Source organism: Silurus meridionalis, chromosome 12 (assembly GCF_014805685.1).
Source record: "Silurus meridionalis isolate SWU-2019-XX chromosome 12, ASM1480568v1, whole genome shotgun sequence".
NCBI lineage: Eukaryota > Metazoa > Chordata > Actinopteri > Siluriformes > Siluridae > Silurus > Silurus meridionalis.
The window spans coordinates 20,215,015-20,230,604 of record NC_060895.1 but is presented as its reverse complement, the minus strand read 5'-3'; the positions used below and the strand labels follow the sequence as shown (position 1 = coordinate 20,230,604).

General features: G+C 38.0%; 1 protein-coding gene across 1 annotated transcript in view; it reads right to left on the bottom strand.

The window, feature by feature from the left end:
- b3glcta (beta 3-glucosyltransferase a) overlaps window positions 1-15,590 on the bottom strand; it is a 177,964-nt gene that overhangs the window by 145,593 nt on the left and 16,781 nt on the right. The window contains exon 2 of the mRNA XM_046862419.1: window positions 8,363-8,409. Coding sequence (XP_046718375.1) covers window positions 8,363-8,409 — 47 coding nt within the window. The remainder of the gene's footprint in view (window positions 1-8,362; window positions 8,410-15,590) is intronic.

The window sequence follows — 15,590 nt, the reverse complement described above, 5'->3', positions numbered from 1 at the left end:
GTAATATTTCATTATGGTACATTTTTAAACTAATTAAAAAAGATAGCTGGGATGATCTTCAAAAGGAGAAGTTTAGCATGTCTTCAAGATATCATTAGCAAATGAGGCCATTTTCTGTCTGCTGGTAAAATGGACAAATTTCCATAAATTCTTCATTGAACAACAAGACAGGGTGTACAAACATTCTGCTCTTATCTATATGTAACTATTAGCTTGGAAAAATGTCCTTTTCTCATTACTGCATCTTGTCTATACTTATTTACATCATTCCAATCTTTCCGTGCTTCGCCTTCACCACTTCATTCTCCCATAACAAATCATGAACCGAGCAAAGGACATTCACACACAATACTTCCAAAGCACAAGCCTGGATACTGCAGTTTCATTTCCACACAGCCATTGAATGCAAGTTTCTGCGATTTTCTTTGAAATACTACAGTCTAAAAGGTGCTTTGCACATACAGAGAGCTCTGGCGGTGCACTGATCAAACACAAAGAGACTTTTCCATGCAATAGCGGGTGACATTTATCTAGTTTCCTCCCATTACCCTTCAGCCAAGCTGCTGATGTGGCATAAGATAACCTGTTTGAAGTGAAAATGAGGATTCAAAAAGTCTGATGAGAACCTCGCACTAGTGCTTAATTGACATGTATATCCTATCGTATGTTTATTTTTATTTTCCAAGCTTTCTACCTGCAAGCCAAGGTCATTTGTGTCCCTGCATTTTTCATCGAATCTCATGTGAAAAGATCCTGTTACACCTACAGCACTGGCGCTCCACTGACCCATCGAGTCGTGTTAGATCTCACTTCCCGGAGCCTTTTCATGAGATATTCTGAGTTTCTCTGCTGCCCACACGCTGCGGTGCCAATGCGGCGAGTTACTGAGAGGAGGACTGGCAGCAGAGGTCATGCAAGATTGAATAGCTAGAGAAGAAATATGTGCAGTGGTATATCATTCATGATGTCCGTGGTGAAAGAGGATGAGGCCGAACCCAGCAAAATGTGGAACACTTTTTGAAAAGTGGCCTTTTACCCCATTTTGAAATTCAAATTTTAATCTTACAATATTTTATTTGATACCAGTCTGAAAAGCTTCAGCTCCAAGAAGAATGCAGTCATACTTCATGTTTGGAACAGTGCATGGATATATGTATCCAAATATAGCAAAAAGCATCCAAATATATTTCTAGATGATGAAAAAAAATTATGTTTGGCATCTAACACATACTGTAACCTTGAGTTCACACTAACAGGCGACAAATTGACAGCGACTTTTCACTTCCTACTGTAGTAAATCGGTGTTATAGAGCTGACAGCAAATGACAAAATAGTTCAGAGGAAAAAACCTTTGTTTAAACTGAAATCCCTTTAATTTTATGCTAATTATTTTTGACCTATCATTAGAGAAGGCTTTTTGTGCTCAGAGGACAAACATCTGTCTTTGAAAGTTCCTTTTTTTCATTCTAAGAGTAATTTATGGGAATCATTGTAATTGTCATTATTAGGCATTTGTGTACTACTATTCATTGCAGATTAAAGCAATAAGAAAAAGAGCTTATGACAAATTTCATTAAATGACCTTTGCATGAAGAGAAGCTTTCACTACTGAGAATCTTCCTTTGTGGGTTTATGCAACATGGGAAAAAAACTACTTTAAAAACTGACTCAATAAGAATTGTGCTACAATGAAAAATCTATCTATCTATCCATCCATCCATCCATCCATCCATCCATCCATCCATCCATCCCTAATGAACAATTGCATGAAAAAAATATGAGTAAGAATCCTTAGGAGAAACCAGGTTAAAAAAAGGAACACATTCTAAACTGGGTGACACAGAATGTCCGTTCATTACAGTTCCATCATAAATTAGGTAATCAACTGTTCACCATTAGACACTTGAATGCAAAACTGTCATGGCAATTGCAGCCCTTAGCCATAATCTACAATAACAGATCCAAACAATAAACTATACAGAGCTTGTTTTTGCAGTAAGCACCATCCTTAAAATACAAAATATGTATTCACCACTGCCATTTCTATCCTTTTAGCTAAATCTACCACCATCTGCCCCTCCACATTCCTCTCCTACAGGCCATACCTACCTATCACCTCCTCATCACCTCTGTTCACTTCACCAACATGCCCACTGAAGTCTGCCCTAAACACCAATCGTTCATTTCTAGGTATACCTTCTACCACTTTATCTAACTCACTCCAGAATTTTTCATTCTCCCTTATCTCACAACCCTCTTGTGGAGCATAAGCACTGATGACATTTATTACCCCTTCAACGTCCAGCTTCACGTTCATCACCCTATCAGAAACTCTCTTCACCTCCACTACACTCTAACTGTACTCTTCCTTTAGGATCAACCCTAAACCATTTTCCTTTCCATCCACACCATAAAAGAACCCACTTCCAATGTTACTGGCCTTACATCCCCTTTTACTTGGTCTCCTGAACACACAACATACCTACTTTTCTCTGCTACATTATATCAGCTAACTCTCTCCCTTTACCAGTCATACTACCAACATTTAAAATATACACACTATCCTCCATTTTCCTACACTTTTCTTTTCCCTGCTGTCTTTGTAGAAGTCTTTTTCCTCTCCTTCTTTTTTCCAATGGCTAACAGTATCGTAATTTCCACCGGGACCCTGTTGGCTAACAATACCTGTGGCGGTCGTTGGTAACCCCGGGCCTCGACCAAGCCAGTCCCAAGTCCGGATAAATAGGGAGTACACTGGCTTATACAACCCTTATGCCTGGGTTGTATAGCACATCCACTAATAATAATAATATATAAACAAATATGTATTTACCGATGCAAATATGTTAAAAACAATGCATCGCATTACATGAATACACTGACTTGTGCAACCCTAATGGCTGGGCTTTGCAGTAAAACCCAGTTAACAATAAAAAAAAAGTGTCTGCTGCTGATAATGCTCATTCCCTCTAGGTAATTCTCCTCTTTTCTTCGATTGGCCTTGACATCGCTCAGTCGATGGACATTACCAACGATTTTAGATCAACACTGAGGTAAATAGTCGCTCTAAGCAGTTTTGAAGCGAGAAGTAGACCTCTAAACACCAACATGGTGTGAAAAGACATGGTCCTGGCAGCTGTGAAACAGCTTAATTGGCACCTTGATTGCGTCGAAAGCCGATGCCATTCCCAAGCACCGCATCACACCACCTGAACTGCATGGAATCAGACGGCATGTGTCTGAAGTGTATTGATTTTACAGCAACATGTAATAGCTTATCCTCTATCCTGGGGTGCAGCCTGACATTCCCAATAAAGAGTGCGAGCTTCCTGTCATTTTAAATACGAAGAGGTGAATACATTTGCCCAATTTAATTTTCTGCTCGCATTCAATATGAAACTCTTAACCTGCATTGCTATTCTCTTGAATTATGCGTATTAGTCGGGATTCCGAAGGCAATACCGTCATCTTCGATATTTGCAGTCAGATATTTGCATTGGCCAAGAAATTTTTTTTTGCCAGTTACTGTATCTATTAGTGTCTGGGAGTGAAATATGATTAAAAAAAACCATAAGCTGTAAAGAAAATCTTGGGACATTGTAAGTACTCCTTTGACAAGGACTCTCCCATAAAATATAAAAAAATAAATACATAAATAAATAAATAAACTGTTGTCTACAATTTTATTTTTTATATTCAAGGATAGAAAAACATAGTTAGAAACCCCCCCTTCCTTTGTAGTCTATAGTCATCCGACTCATCACACACAAATACAGACCAAAATGAGACTGAGTGAGGTAGTTTCATTTAAATTGTAACTCTAGCAGTGCTTGATTGCAATGAGCAGGTATTTTAAGCCCTATATTCTCGTCAGCCAACTTTTTTTTTGCTTTCTGCTTCCTCTACTTATGCGCAGCAAGAAACCAAGCCGAATACCAAGTGAACGATCGATTTGGCTTTGATTCAAAATTACCACACAAACCAGCAGGTGTGAAAGCACAAGAAGATTCCTTGTGGAAACAACACTTGAAAATGTTATGAGAACTCAGTCTTAAACAACTGTTTTTTTGATTGTTTTTACATTTACAATTATGACATTTGGTAAATGCCTTTATACAGAAAGACTTTGATTTATCTCATTCATACAATTTAGCAACTATGGGGTTAAGGTCCTTGATCAGGGGCTCAGAAGTGGCAGTTTGGCATGGCTGGGATTTAAACTTAAGACCTTGATGCAAAGTCAAATGCCTTAACCACTAAGCTACTACTTCTCTTCTTTAGTGAGAAGAGATTCATGTCTTGACAGTATCAATTTTTTTCACACTTTTTAGATTTATGGCATTTGGCAAACAGTGTTCAGTTCGATCCAGAGTCCAATGCCTACATCAATTCAAATATTAACCACATATAGCTAACAGCTTAGATGAATAACAATTTTTATTTAATCTAATGTGTATTAAATCCTCACATTTATGATTTATTTTTCTCTTCGGTGTCACTTTCATGATTTTTTTGTTTTGTTTTAATATTTTTACTATTTAAAAGATTAAATATCATCAAGTTAAATTATTGTCAACCTCTGTACATCTTTCTGGGTAAAAAAAGCAGGAAGATAAAGGCTTATAATTTAAAGTGAAAGTTAAAACAAAGAAGCTTTGAAATAAAGCACAGGTTTTTTGCATGTTTGTCACACTTAAATGTTTCAGATCATCAAACGAATTTAAATATTAGTGAACAATAACACAAGTGAACACAGCATGCAGTTTTTAAATAAAGGTTTTTAATTATTTAGGAAAAATAAAATTCAAAACTACATGGCCCTGTGTGAAAAAGTGTTTGCCCCCCTGTTAAAACTGTGATTTATCACACCTGAGTTCAATTTCTCTAGCCACACCCACACCTGATTACACACAACATATCTACTTTTTTCCGCTCCATCATATCAGCTATATATCAGCTAGATTTTATGTGATAAACAAAGTTTCACATAATTGTGAAGTGAAAGGAAAATAATACATGGTGTTTTTTTACAAATAAAAATCTGAAAAGTATGGCGTGCATACAGTGTGTACTCAGCCCTCTCTACTCTGATACTCCTAAATAAAATCTGAGCAAACTGCATCATGAAGACTAAAGAACACACCAGACAGGTCAGGGATAAATTTGTGGAGAATTTCAAAGCAGGGTTGGGTTATAAAAACATATCCCAAGCTTTTAACATCTCACAGAGCACTGTTCAGTCCATCATCTGAAAATGGAAAGAGTATGACATCACTGCTAACCTACCAAGACATGGCCGCCCACCTAAACTGACAGGCCGGGTAAGGAGAGCACTGATTCAATAAGCAGCCAGAAGGCCCATGGTAACTCTGGAGGAGCTGCAAAATCCACAGCTCAGGTGGGAAAGTCTGTCCACATAAATATTAGTCGTGCAATCCACCAATCTGGCAATTATGGAAGAGTGACAAGAAAAAAGCCATTGTTGACAAAAAAAGAATGAGAAGTCCCATTTGCAGTTTGCTTCAAGCCATGTAGGGGACACAGCAAACATGTGGAAGAAGGTGCTGTGGTTTTGATGAGACCAAAATAAACTTTTTGGCCTACATGCAAAAGGCTATGTGCGGTGGAAACCTAACACTGCACATCAGACTGAACACACCGTGAAACATGGTGGTGGCAGCATTATGCTGTGGGGATGTTTTTCTTCAGCAGGGAAGCTGGTCAGACTTGATGGGAAGATAGATGGAGCTAAATCCAGGGCAATCCTGGAAGAAAACCTACTAGAGGCTGGAAAAGACTTGAGACTGAGGCAGAGGTTCACGTTCCAGCAAGAGAACGACCCTAAACATACAGCCAGAGCTACAATGGAATGGCTGAGATCAAAGCATATTCATGTGTTAAAATGGCCCATTCAAAGTCCAGACCTAAATCCTATCGAGAATCTTTGGCAAGACTTGAAAATTGCTGTTCACAAACGTTCTGCATCCAAATATATTAGATACTAAAAATATCACATGACACTTTAAATGTGGCTCAGGTGTATCTGATTTCTCTCTTATCCTCAAGATGTTTCGACACTCTGTAGTCCATCTTGAATTGAGAAAGGCACACACCTGTCTATGGTCAAACAAACTGACTGCAAAGCTCACAGAGACAGGATTCGGTCGAGCCACAGGTTCAGCAAAGGCTGCAATGAAGGAGAGATGCACTAAATAAACACAATGGCCTTCATAACTCTTTAATGGAAGATGTTTGGAACCACCAGGACTCTTGACCAAACTGAATAATTGGTGAGGAGGGTTTGATAAGAGAAGTGACCAAGAACCAATGTTCAAACTATTTTTTATTCAGAGATCATATGTAGAAATGAGAGAAATTTGCAGATGGTCAACAATCACTGAAAAACCTAATGGCAGAGTGGCCAGATGATTTCGTAGTATGCTCAGGTGGTCAGCTTAGAAAGAGTGGTTGTAACACACTTCTTCCAATTAAGACTTCTAGGGGCAACTGCTCTCTAGGAATCCTTCAATGCTGTAGAAAGCTTTTGTAGCCTACTATAGATATGTGCCATGACACATTTCGGTCTCTGAGGCCATGTCCACACAATATATTTTTGTTTGAAAAACGCATATTTTTCTCTCTGTTTTGTCCTTCTGTTCACAGGGACAAAAGAGACAGCGTTTTTTTTTAGTCAACTAATACGTAGCTTTTTGAAAAAGTGGATAATTGTGACAAAGCAGTTTTGGCATTGTAGTGTGGACTGTGAAAACAGAGAATTTTGAAAACAATGACGCATTTTTAGTCATGTGACGGTGCCTTCCCTCGACTCAGGTCGAAGCGTCTTATGATTTACTCATACTCAGTACAGGCAAAAAAGTGTTTTCAGAAGTTATAGTATTAAGCAACTTTTGGGAAACGATTGAAACGATAGTGGACATGGAGCATTTTTAGACGCTGCTTTCAAATGTATTCAAATTAGTGTAGACATTGCCTAAGCTCTGCAACCGTTAAGTTGATCTCATAACCCCAATCAGCAAAGAAACATCTCGAAGATGATCCTGAAATGGGATGCACCCAAGCTAAATTGCAAGTGTCATAGTGAAGAGAAAAAAGGTAGTAGAAATCTGTTTGTGAAGACTGACATGGAATAAAATGTAAAGCATTGTACCACAAAGCCGTAAAATAACAAAATGTGAATAAATAAATTAATAAATAAATAATGGGCGGGATAAATACTTGCAATGCAAATAAATGCTCTTTAAATGTTCCGCTCTGTTTCTTTCCTTTACCCCCGTGTCCTTCATGGTGTGACTAGCTTTTTAGCCCTTCACATTAGAACCGCACAGATGCAATTATGTCCAATTTAGCCACCCTGTGACTAACCAGCCACAGAGAATAAAGACTTCTGTGTGACAAATTCATTTTCTACTGAAGGTATACATGATCTTTCAGGACAAACACATGCTTAGAAAATCCTAACACTGATATGGCTTGGGTAACGCACTGCTTTAAACGTTAGCAACGATAGCAATGATCAGGTCATGAAGCTGCTGAACTGAGAAAAAGTAAATCTGGCAAAGTTTTCCACCTGACTGTAATTTTTTTTGTTTTCTCCAGGGTTGTTGCCCCCTCCCTCTTCTTTCACATGAAGCATTTCTGCTCCTCACAGTATTAAATTGATAAAAGGTAGATCAAAATGATATAAACAGCTAAACCTATGGCGCTGCAGAAAATCGCTGACTTAAGCAAAAACGTTCAAGCTTATCGCAGCGAGGATGGTGCTCACAGCATCTGAAATACCAGCACCAGTTTAACATCCTATATAAAAAACAGCAAATACAAGAACCTTATATAAAACTACATTCAGGATTAGTTCCATACTGCATGGCACAGAATTACATAATGTGCAGTTCTTCAATTCTTATAAATAGTGTGATGGATTTGTTCTTGTTAGTCCAAGCCATTAGGTTTTTTTTTGTAGTCCAAGCCAGTTTAGGTGCATGTCATTAAAATCAAAAAAGCGAAGTACAAAAATATTAAGAAAATCAGAAATTCATGAACATTTGCTCTCAGGTGTTTTCCAACACATGATCAGTATTTACAAAACTGTAAAACCTGCTTTCACACCAAACCCTGATTCTCCAACACAATGCAGGACACTACAACTTAAACGTTTCTGAAGCAATACTGGAACAGCAAACACTGTTCCTTCCAAAGATATTCCTCTTAGCTGACATTTCAATAATGATGGTGGAAAGCTTATTCTAAAAAGTTGCTCCAAAGTCTCCCATAGATGTTCTATGCATCATAAGTTGTTTAGGTCCTACTGGCTGGTAGACAGCAGAAAACAAGTCAGCCTTACCTTCGAGACTTTCTTGTTCCCATCTTTGCTTGCAGCAATGGAGGCCACTGAAGCGTAGAGGAGAGAGAGAGAGAGAGAGAGAGAGAGAGAGAGAGAGAGAGAGAGAGAGAGAGAGAGAGAGTTACAGTGTCAGTGCAGTCTCTAACATAAAACATCGAGTGCCATTTCATTTAGAATGCTAATGGAAACACCAAAAATATCCTCTGGCCTTGCCTCCAGGCTTGATTTATATCTATCTTAAATAAAGAAACACCAGTGTAGATCTGAGAGCCGCAAATTAAGTGATCAGTCTAATCATCGGTCATTGAGTCTGTCAGTAAAAGAAAACCAAAGACCAAACTCTTCTAAGTCTTCTTTGATTTTAAGTCCAGCACCTGGGATTTCTACTCCCACTCTTGCTGCAAGTTCATAATTAAAGACAGGACAGCCATCTTGCAATTACGGTACTATTGATTTAGTAAAGACCAAGCTCGGCCGATCGATTTGCAGCACCAAAATGGCCGTTTTATAAGCCAAATGGCTGTAGCATGAAATATGTGACATGTAGTCTCATGTAATGCTCAGAATTTACTATCGCAAAACAAGATCTATATTTCCACATGGCTGACGCAAGTGCGATAAAGAGCAGCGATCATGTTGTATATACAGCCTGGGGTCGATAGTCAGTTCTTCAATATTCAACAACCACAGCTTTATTTTCAGGGATGTTTCAAATTATCATCGCTCTCCAAGCACTGCGATTGAAAGAAGGCTTCCTAAGTAATACCAATTGTCCCTGAAAGCAGCGTAAAGATTTATTTACCTTATTTTGGACAAATTAATGAGGACCGTGAATCGCGAATCCTTTTGTTGGTAGAATACCAATCTCATTATTCTGTACACAGGAGCCGAAACAAGTAAATACTGAATACTGTATATGGCATACGATAAATATTATTAAAGATAATAATACAGAATAAATACAAAACTGGCAAAAGCTTTTGAACAATAAATAAGCTTAAATGTAAATGATAATGATGTGAATACTGTTTATGAATATTTATGTACAGAGTGAGCAGCATGAGTCTTCGAGTGCTTTTGTCTTTAATGAAGAAAGATTTGCATTAGGATCTGAGTGCAAGCTGTTAATAAGTTCTTCAGGTTTCGCTTTCCTTATTTTAATTGCTTTTCTCTTTTGTTTTGTTAGGGTTGTGGAAATTCTAGTGATTTAACTGCAGTCATAGATAAAGTCACTTTAACTGGCACTGTCTCAATATGGGGAACAATATAACAAACTATTATACAGAATTCGTACATCATATAAAATCCATGACATCAAAGTAAGCCATAACATTAAAACCACCTACATGATTTTGAGTCTGTTTAAAAGTTTACAAACTTTTGTCCATATAGTGTACTAATAAGGTTTTCTGGCATCAAGATGCATATCAGTAAGCGTTGGGCACCCATTACCATGTTGCTGGTTCATTGATTGGTCCATCCTTTGACCACTTTTTGTAAACACGAACCACTCTGAAACTCTTTGTCCCAGTTGCCCAGCAATCGCAATTTGGCCCTTGTCAAAGTCACTCAGATCAAAATGTATATACATTTTTCCTGCTTCGAACACATCAGATTCAAGAACGACCTGTTTACTTGCTGTCTAAAAGATCCCACTCCTTATAAAAAGGGTCACTGTAACAAGACACTCGATGTTCTTCCGTTTTAATGTTATGGCTGCTTGGTGAAAAGCACAAAAGGAGGGGAAGAAGTTCACACAGCCATGGAGAGCAACAAATAAGTATATAATTAAGTCGAAACAGATGTTCCTATAAGTGCTAGGATAATTAAGATAGTTGAAGTGCAGCACAAGACATGCTGCACTCAACGAGTGTGTACGGTAATAACGGTAAACTTTTTAAATGACACCTTTTTATTGATTCTTTTGTTGACAATCAAAGCCAAGCTGCAAGGTGTTAATTGAAATCTCTAAATTTCAGTAACGGATGGGGAAAAAAGCATGGTCCTTATTTTTGCTTGTTCCTCTTTTCTCTATCTTGGCTGGAATTGTAGAACGAGTCACAAGATGACCTGAAATAGTCTCCGCCATTAATTGTGGCTCTGAATTATTTATGCTGACCAGGTCTCACTCGTTTACGCCGTGTCTTACTGCTCCTATATATTATCCTCACAGTAGTCAAGATAGTGCCTTTCAGAGAAATAAACAGCTGTTAAGAGCATGTTCATATAATCACATTTATCCAGAAATTTAGCAGATGCCCTTGTCCAGAGGAACGTACAAAAGTGCTTCCAGTCTTTATCAATTAATAAATCTACACTGGTACGCTAGATTACAAACCTATGTTAAAACTACCTACAACTCTGTGTGTATCTGTTGTATTCTCTGAGAGGATTTAAATTTTTTATTTTTTTTGTAAAAAGACAAAGCAAACCTGGTGTTAGGGTGTTTTCACACCTAGTTCGTTTGAGCCCTCCAAACGCTCTCGGAGCGGTTCAGTGTGTATATGTGAACAAACCAAGTGATCTCAGACCCCTTAAAAGGACCCAGAAGGTGGAGGTGGTCTGAGTACGGTTCGTTTGTGGGTCCGTTTGTGGTTCGATTTGTTTGTGACATGTGAAAGCAATGTGGTCCCATTTCGCTTTGCATTTCGTTTCGCCAAATGTCCCTGGAGGCTTGCCATACCTGCAGCCGTGTTCCGTCACTGCTGAAACACAAAACTTTTTGACATGGCAGGTCGCGGAGTTGTGTGGTCTTATGAAGGAAGCTGTGCACTTATTGATATTTGGAAAGAGGATGGCATTAAATGCCAACTATTCACAATACATAAAAACATAAAAGTATTTCTTCTGTTTTCTAAAAAAACTGAAGGAAAGGGGCTACAGCAGAACAGCACTACAATGTCGCGCAAAATTAAAAAAACTACGACAGAAGTACACAGAAATTTCACAGAATTCTGTGTTCTGAGTTCTTATGAGGTTGAGTTGTGAACACGAAAGGGTCTGAGATCACTTCAATACTAAAGAGGACCAAAAAGAGAACTGGGTTCTCTTTTATGTCTTTTATATTGTGAACACGAAAGGGACTGAGGTCACATTTGCTTAGATCACTTTCTGGTTCACTTTAAGTGAACTGGGTTTGGTTCTTTTAAAACAAACTATATGTGAAAACACCCTTAGGGTGTTTTCACATATAGTTTGTTTTAAAAGAACCAAACAGAGAACAGAGAAGAGCTTCGAGGTATACTTACCTCTTACCCTGAGAGAAGGTGGTACCAGTCAAGCAGCACTAGAAGCAATGTAACAGTGCGAGAGGTAATGAGGTCTCTGATCTAAGAGGGTGTTGGTCCATTTTTGGCTTTGAATCTGATGCATGGAGCAACCGGAAGTCAGTGGAGAGTGCAGCAGTGGAGCGGTGTGGGAGAATTTGGGCAGGTTGAACAAAAGTCCAAAATAAATCTACCAAAACTATGGCTTTCACAAAGCGATGAGAAAAAGAACATAGCCGCATCAATTGTACAAGATAGAAATGGTGTACTTTAAAAAGCATGATGGATAGAAAGGTCAAAATTAATAGCCTGACCTTAAAACGAGTGGAGAAAATAGGAAGAAAAAAAAACATAAGCCATTAAATCCAGAGAGTTCTATCTTAAAATAGGTGCACTCAAAAGGTCATGTGTAAATGTAAATAAATTATGGGAGCTCATTAAATCTTAACAGTGACTAGCAATGAAGCTCTAATTAGTCATATGGGTAATAAAAATATTCAGAAAGAAGACAGGCTTTTGGTAAAAAGCATAGTGCTGAATGCCTTAAAGGAACTGTGTGATATTTAAAGTGGGCTATTTTATATCATCCATCAATATTTTTAATCGGTTAAATATTCAATAATGTTGTAAAAAAATTTAATAGTAAATTAAAACACTGAAGTGTTTTAATATAACATGAGGGCAATGGAGGTTTCTATAGGCTGCAATTCTTAGTTTCCTAACAATTCCTACACACAAGATAATACATTTTGATCCGTACACATGATGTGTACACACAACGACCTCTTTAATAGGGACACCTGTATGCATGCTTATAATGGAAAGACAAGGCAAAGCTTGGGGCAGATGGACCACAAGGATGCCAGATTGGTCTTGCATAGAGCACTTAATAAAAAAAATAAGAGGTGTACGTATTTTATATATGTGTACATATTATATACCTTGGTGTTGAAAGGTGTTGTCTTCCTGATTTCTTTTTTTTTTTTGCATGTTTGTCACACTAATGTTTCAGATCATCAAACTAATTTAAATATTAGTAAAACATAACACAAGTGAACACAACATGCAGTTTAAAAATTAAGGTTTTTATTATTGAAGGAAAACAAAATCCAAAACTACATAGCCCTGTGTGAAAAAGTGTTTGCCTCCTAAACCTAGTGACTGGTTGGGCCACCCTTAGGACCAACAACTGCAATCAAGCGTTTGCGATAACTTGCAATCTGTTACAGCTCTGTAGAGGAATTTTGGTCCACTCATCTTTGCAGAATTGTTGTAATTCAGCCACATTGTAGGGTTTGCCACATCATCTCAATAGGATTCAGGTCAGGACTTTGACAAGGCCACTCCAATGTCTTCATTTAGTTTTTCTTCAGACATTCAGAGGTGGACTTGCTGGTGTGTTTTGGATCATTGTCCTGCTGCAGAACCCAAGTTCGCTTCAGCTTGAGGTCGCAAACAGATGGCCGGACATTCTCCTTCAGGATTTTTTGGTACACAGCAGAATTCATGGTTCCATTTATCACAGCAAGTCTTCCAGGACCTGAAGCAGCAAAACAGCCCCAGACCATCACACCACCACCACATTTTACTGTTGGTTTGATGTTCTTTTTCTGAAATGCGATGTTACTTTTACGCCAGACGTAATGGGACACGCACCTTCCAAAAAGTGAATATTTTGTCTTGTCAGTCCACAAAATATTTTCCCAAAAGTCTTGGAGATCATCAAGATGTTTTCTCACAAAACTGAGACAAACTTTTATGTTTCTTTTGCTCAGCAGCGGTTTTCGTCTTGGACCATTTTTGCACAGTCTCTTTCTTATGGTGGAGTCATGAACACTGACCTTAACTGAGGCCTGCAGTTAACCTTAGCTTGCAGTTCTTTGGATGTTGTTGTGGGGTCTTTTGTGACCTTCTGGATGAGTCTGTGCTCTTGGGGTAATTTTGGTTGGTTGGCCACTCCTGGGAAGGTTCTCCCCTGTTCTATGTTTTTGCCATTTGTTAATAATGTCTCTCACTGTGGTTCTCTGGAGTCCCAAAGCTTTAGAAATAGCTTTATAACCTTTTCCAGACTGATAGATCTCAATTACTTTTTTTCTCATTTTGTTTCTGAATTTCTTTGGATGTCGGCATGATGTCTAGCTTTTAAGGATCTTCTGGTCTACTTCACTTTGTCAGGCAGGTCCTATTAAAGAGATTTCTTGATTGTGAACAGGTGTGGCAGTAATCAGGCCTGGGTGTGGCTGGAGAAATTGAACTCAGGTGTGATAAACCACAGTTTTAACAGGGGTGCAAACACTTTTTTCACACAGGTCCATGTAGTTTTGGATTTTGTTTTCCTTCAATAATAAAAACCTTCATTTAAAAACTGCATGTTGTGTTCACTTGTGTTATCTTTTACTAATATTTTAATTAGTTTGATGATCTGAAACATTAAAGTGTGACAAACATGCAAAAAAAATACGAAATCAGGAAATACATTTTTCACTGTATATTATATTTAAGTGAGAGTCATAATAATATTTGCAAAATTTATAGATCTAATATGTGCAAGTGAAAAGTAGTATATAGAAATTGTGGCAAAGGAGACATGGTTATAAATAATAAACAGAAAAAGAATATATATTGCACGTTTGCATATTGCACTTTAATTTGTTTACATATATTACACAGGAATTTGATTACTGGTTTGCATTTAAGTTTTATGAGGTGGACAGCCTGGGGAAACCATTTGTTCTTATGTCTTGCCGTTCAGCAATAATGTTGCATTAAAATAAAATTAAACATGTATAAATTATCTCAATCGTTTAATGTAATGCCTGGAAAATTACACATTTAAAAAAATTATTTAAACACTCGATCAAATCTGCTTCCAGAGATAGAAATTGTCCTTTAAAAAGAAACATACAAATCTTTACGAATATAATAATACGATTTATTAATTAATCAATATTAAAAAAGTGTGTCACGGCATCATTTATCATAAGTATGGTACAGTGCCTTGCAAAAGTATTGACCCCCCCTTGGCGTTTTTCCTATTTTGTTGTCTTACAACCTGGAATTAAAATGGATTTTTTGGGGGTTTGTATCATTTAATTTACACAACATGCCTACCACTTTGAAGATGCAAAATATTTTTTATTGTGAAACAAACAAGAAATAAGACAAAAAAACTGAAAATTTGAGCGTGCATAACTATTCACCCCCCCAAAGTCAATACTTTGTAGAGCCACCTTTTGCAGCAATTACAGCTGCAAGTCTCTTGGGGTATGTATCTATAAGCGTGGCACATCTAGCCACTGGGATTTTTGCCCATTCTTCAAGGCAAAACTGCTCCAGCTTCTTCAAGTTGGATGGGTTCCGCTGGTGTACAGCAATCTTTAAGTCATACCACAGATTCTCAATTGGATTGAGGTCTGGGCTTTGACTAGGCCATTCCAAGACATTTAAATGTTTCCTTAAACCACTCGAGTGTTGCTTTAGCAGTATGCTAAGGGTCATTGTCCTGCTGGAAGGTGAACCTCCGTCCCAGTCTCAAATCTCTGGAAGACTGAAACAGGTTTCCCTCAAGAATTTCCCTGTATTTAGCACTATCCATCATTCCTTCAATTCTGACCAGTTTCCCAGTCCCTGCTGATGAAAAACATCCCCACAGCATGATGCTGCCACCACCATGCTTCACTGTGGGGATGGTGTTCTCGGGGTGATGAGAGGTGTTGGGTTTGCGCCAGACAAAGCGTTTTCCTTGATGGGCAAAAAAGCTCAATTTTAGTCTCATCTGATCAGAGTACCTTCTTCCATATGTTTGGGGAGTCTCCCACATGCCTTTTGGCGAACGCCAAACGTGTTTGCTTATTTTTTTCTTTAAGCAATGGCTTTTTCTGCCCACTCTTCCGTAAAGCCCAGCTTTGTGGAGTGTATGGCTTAAAGTGGTAATATGGACAGATACTCCAATCTCCGCTGTG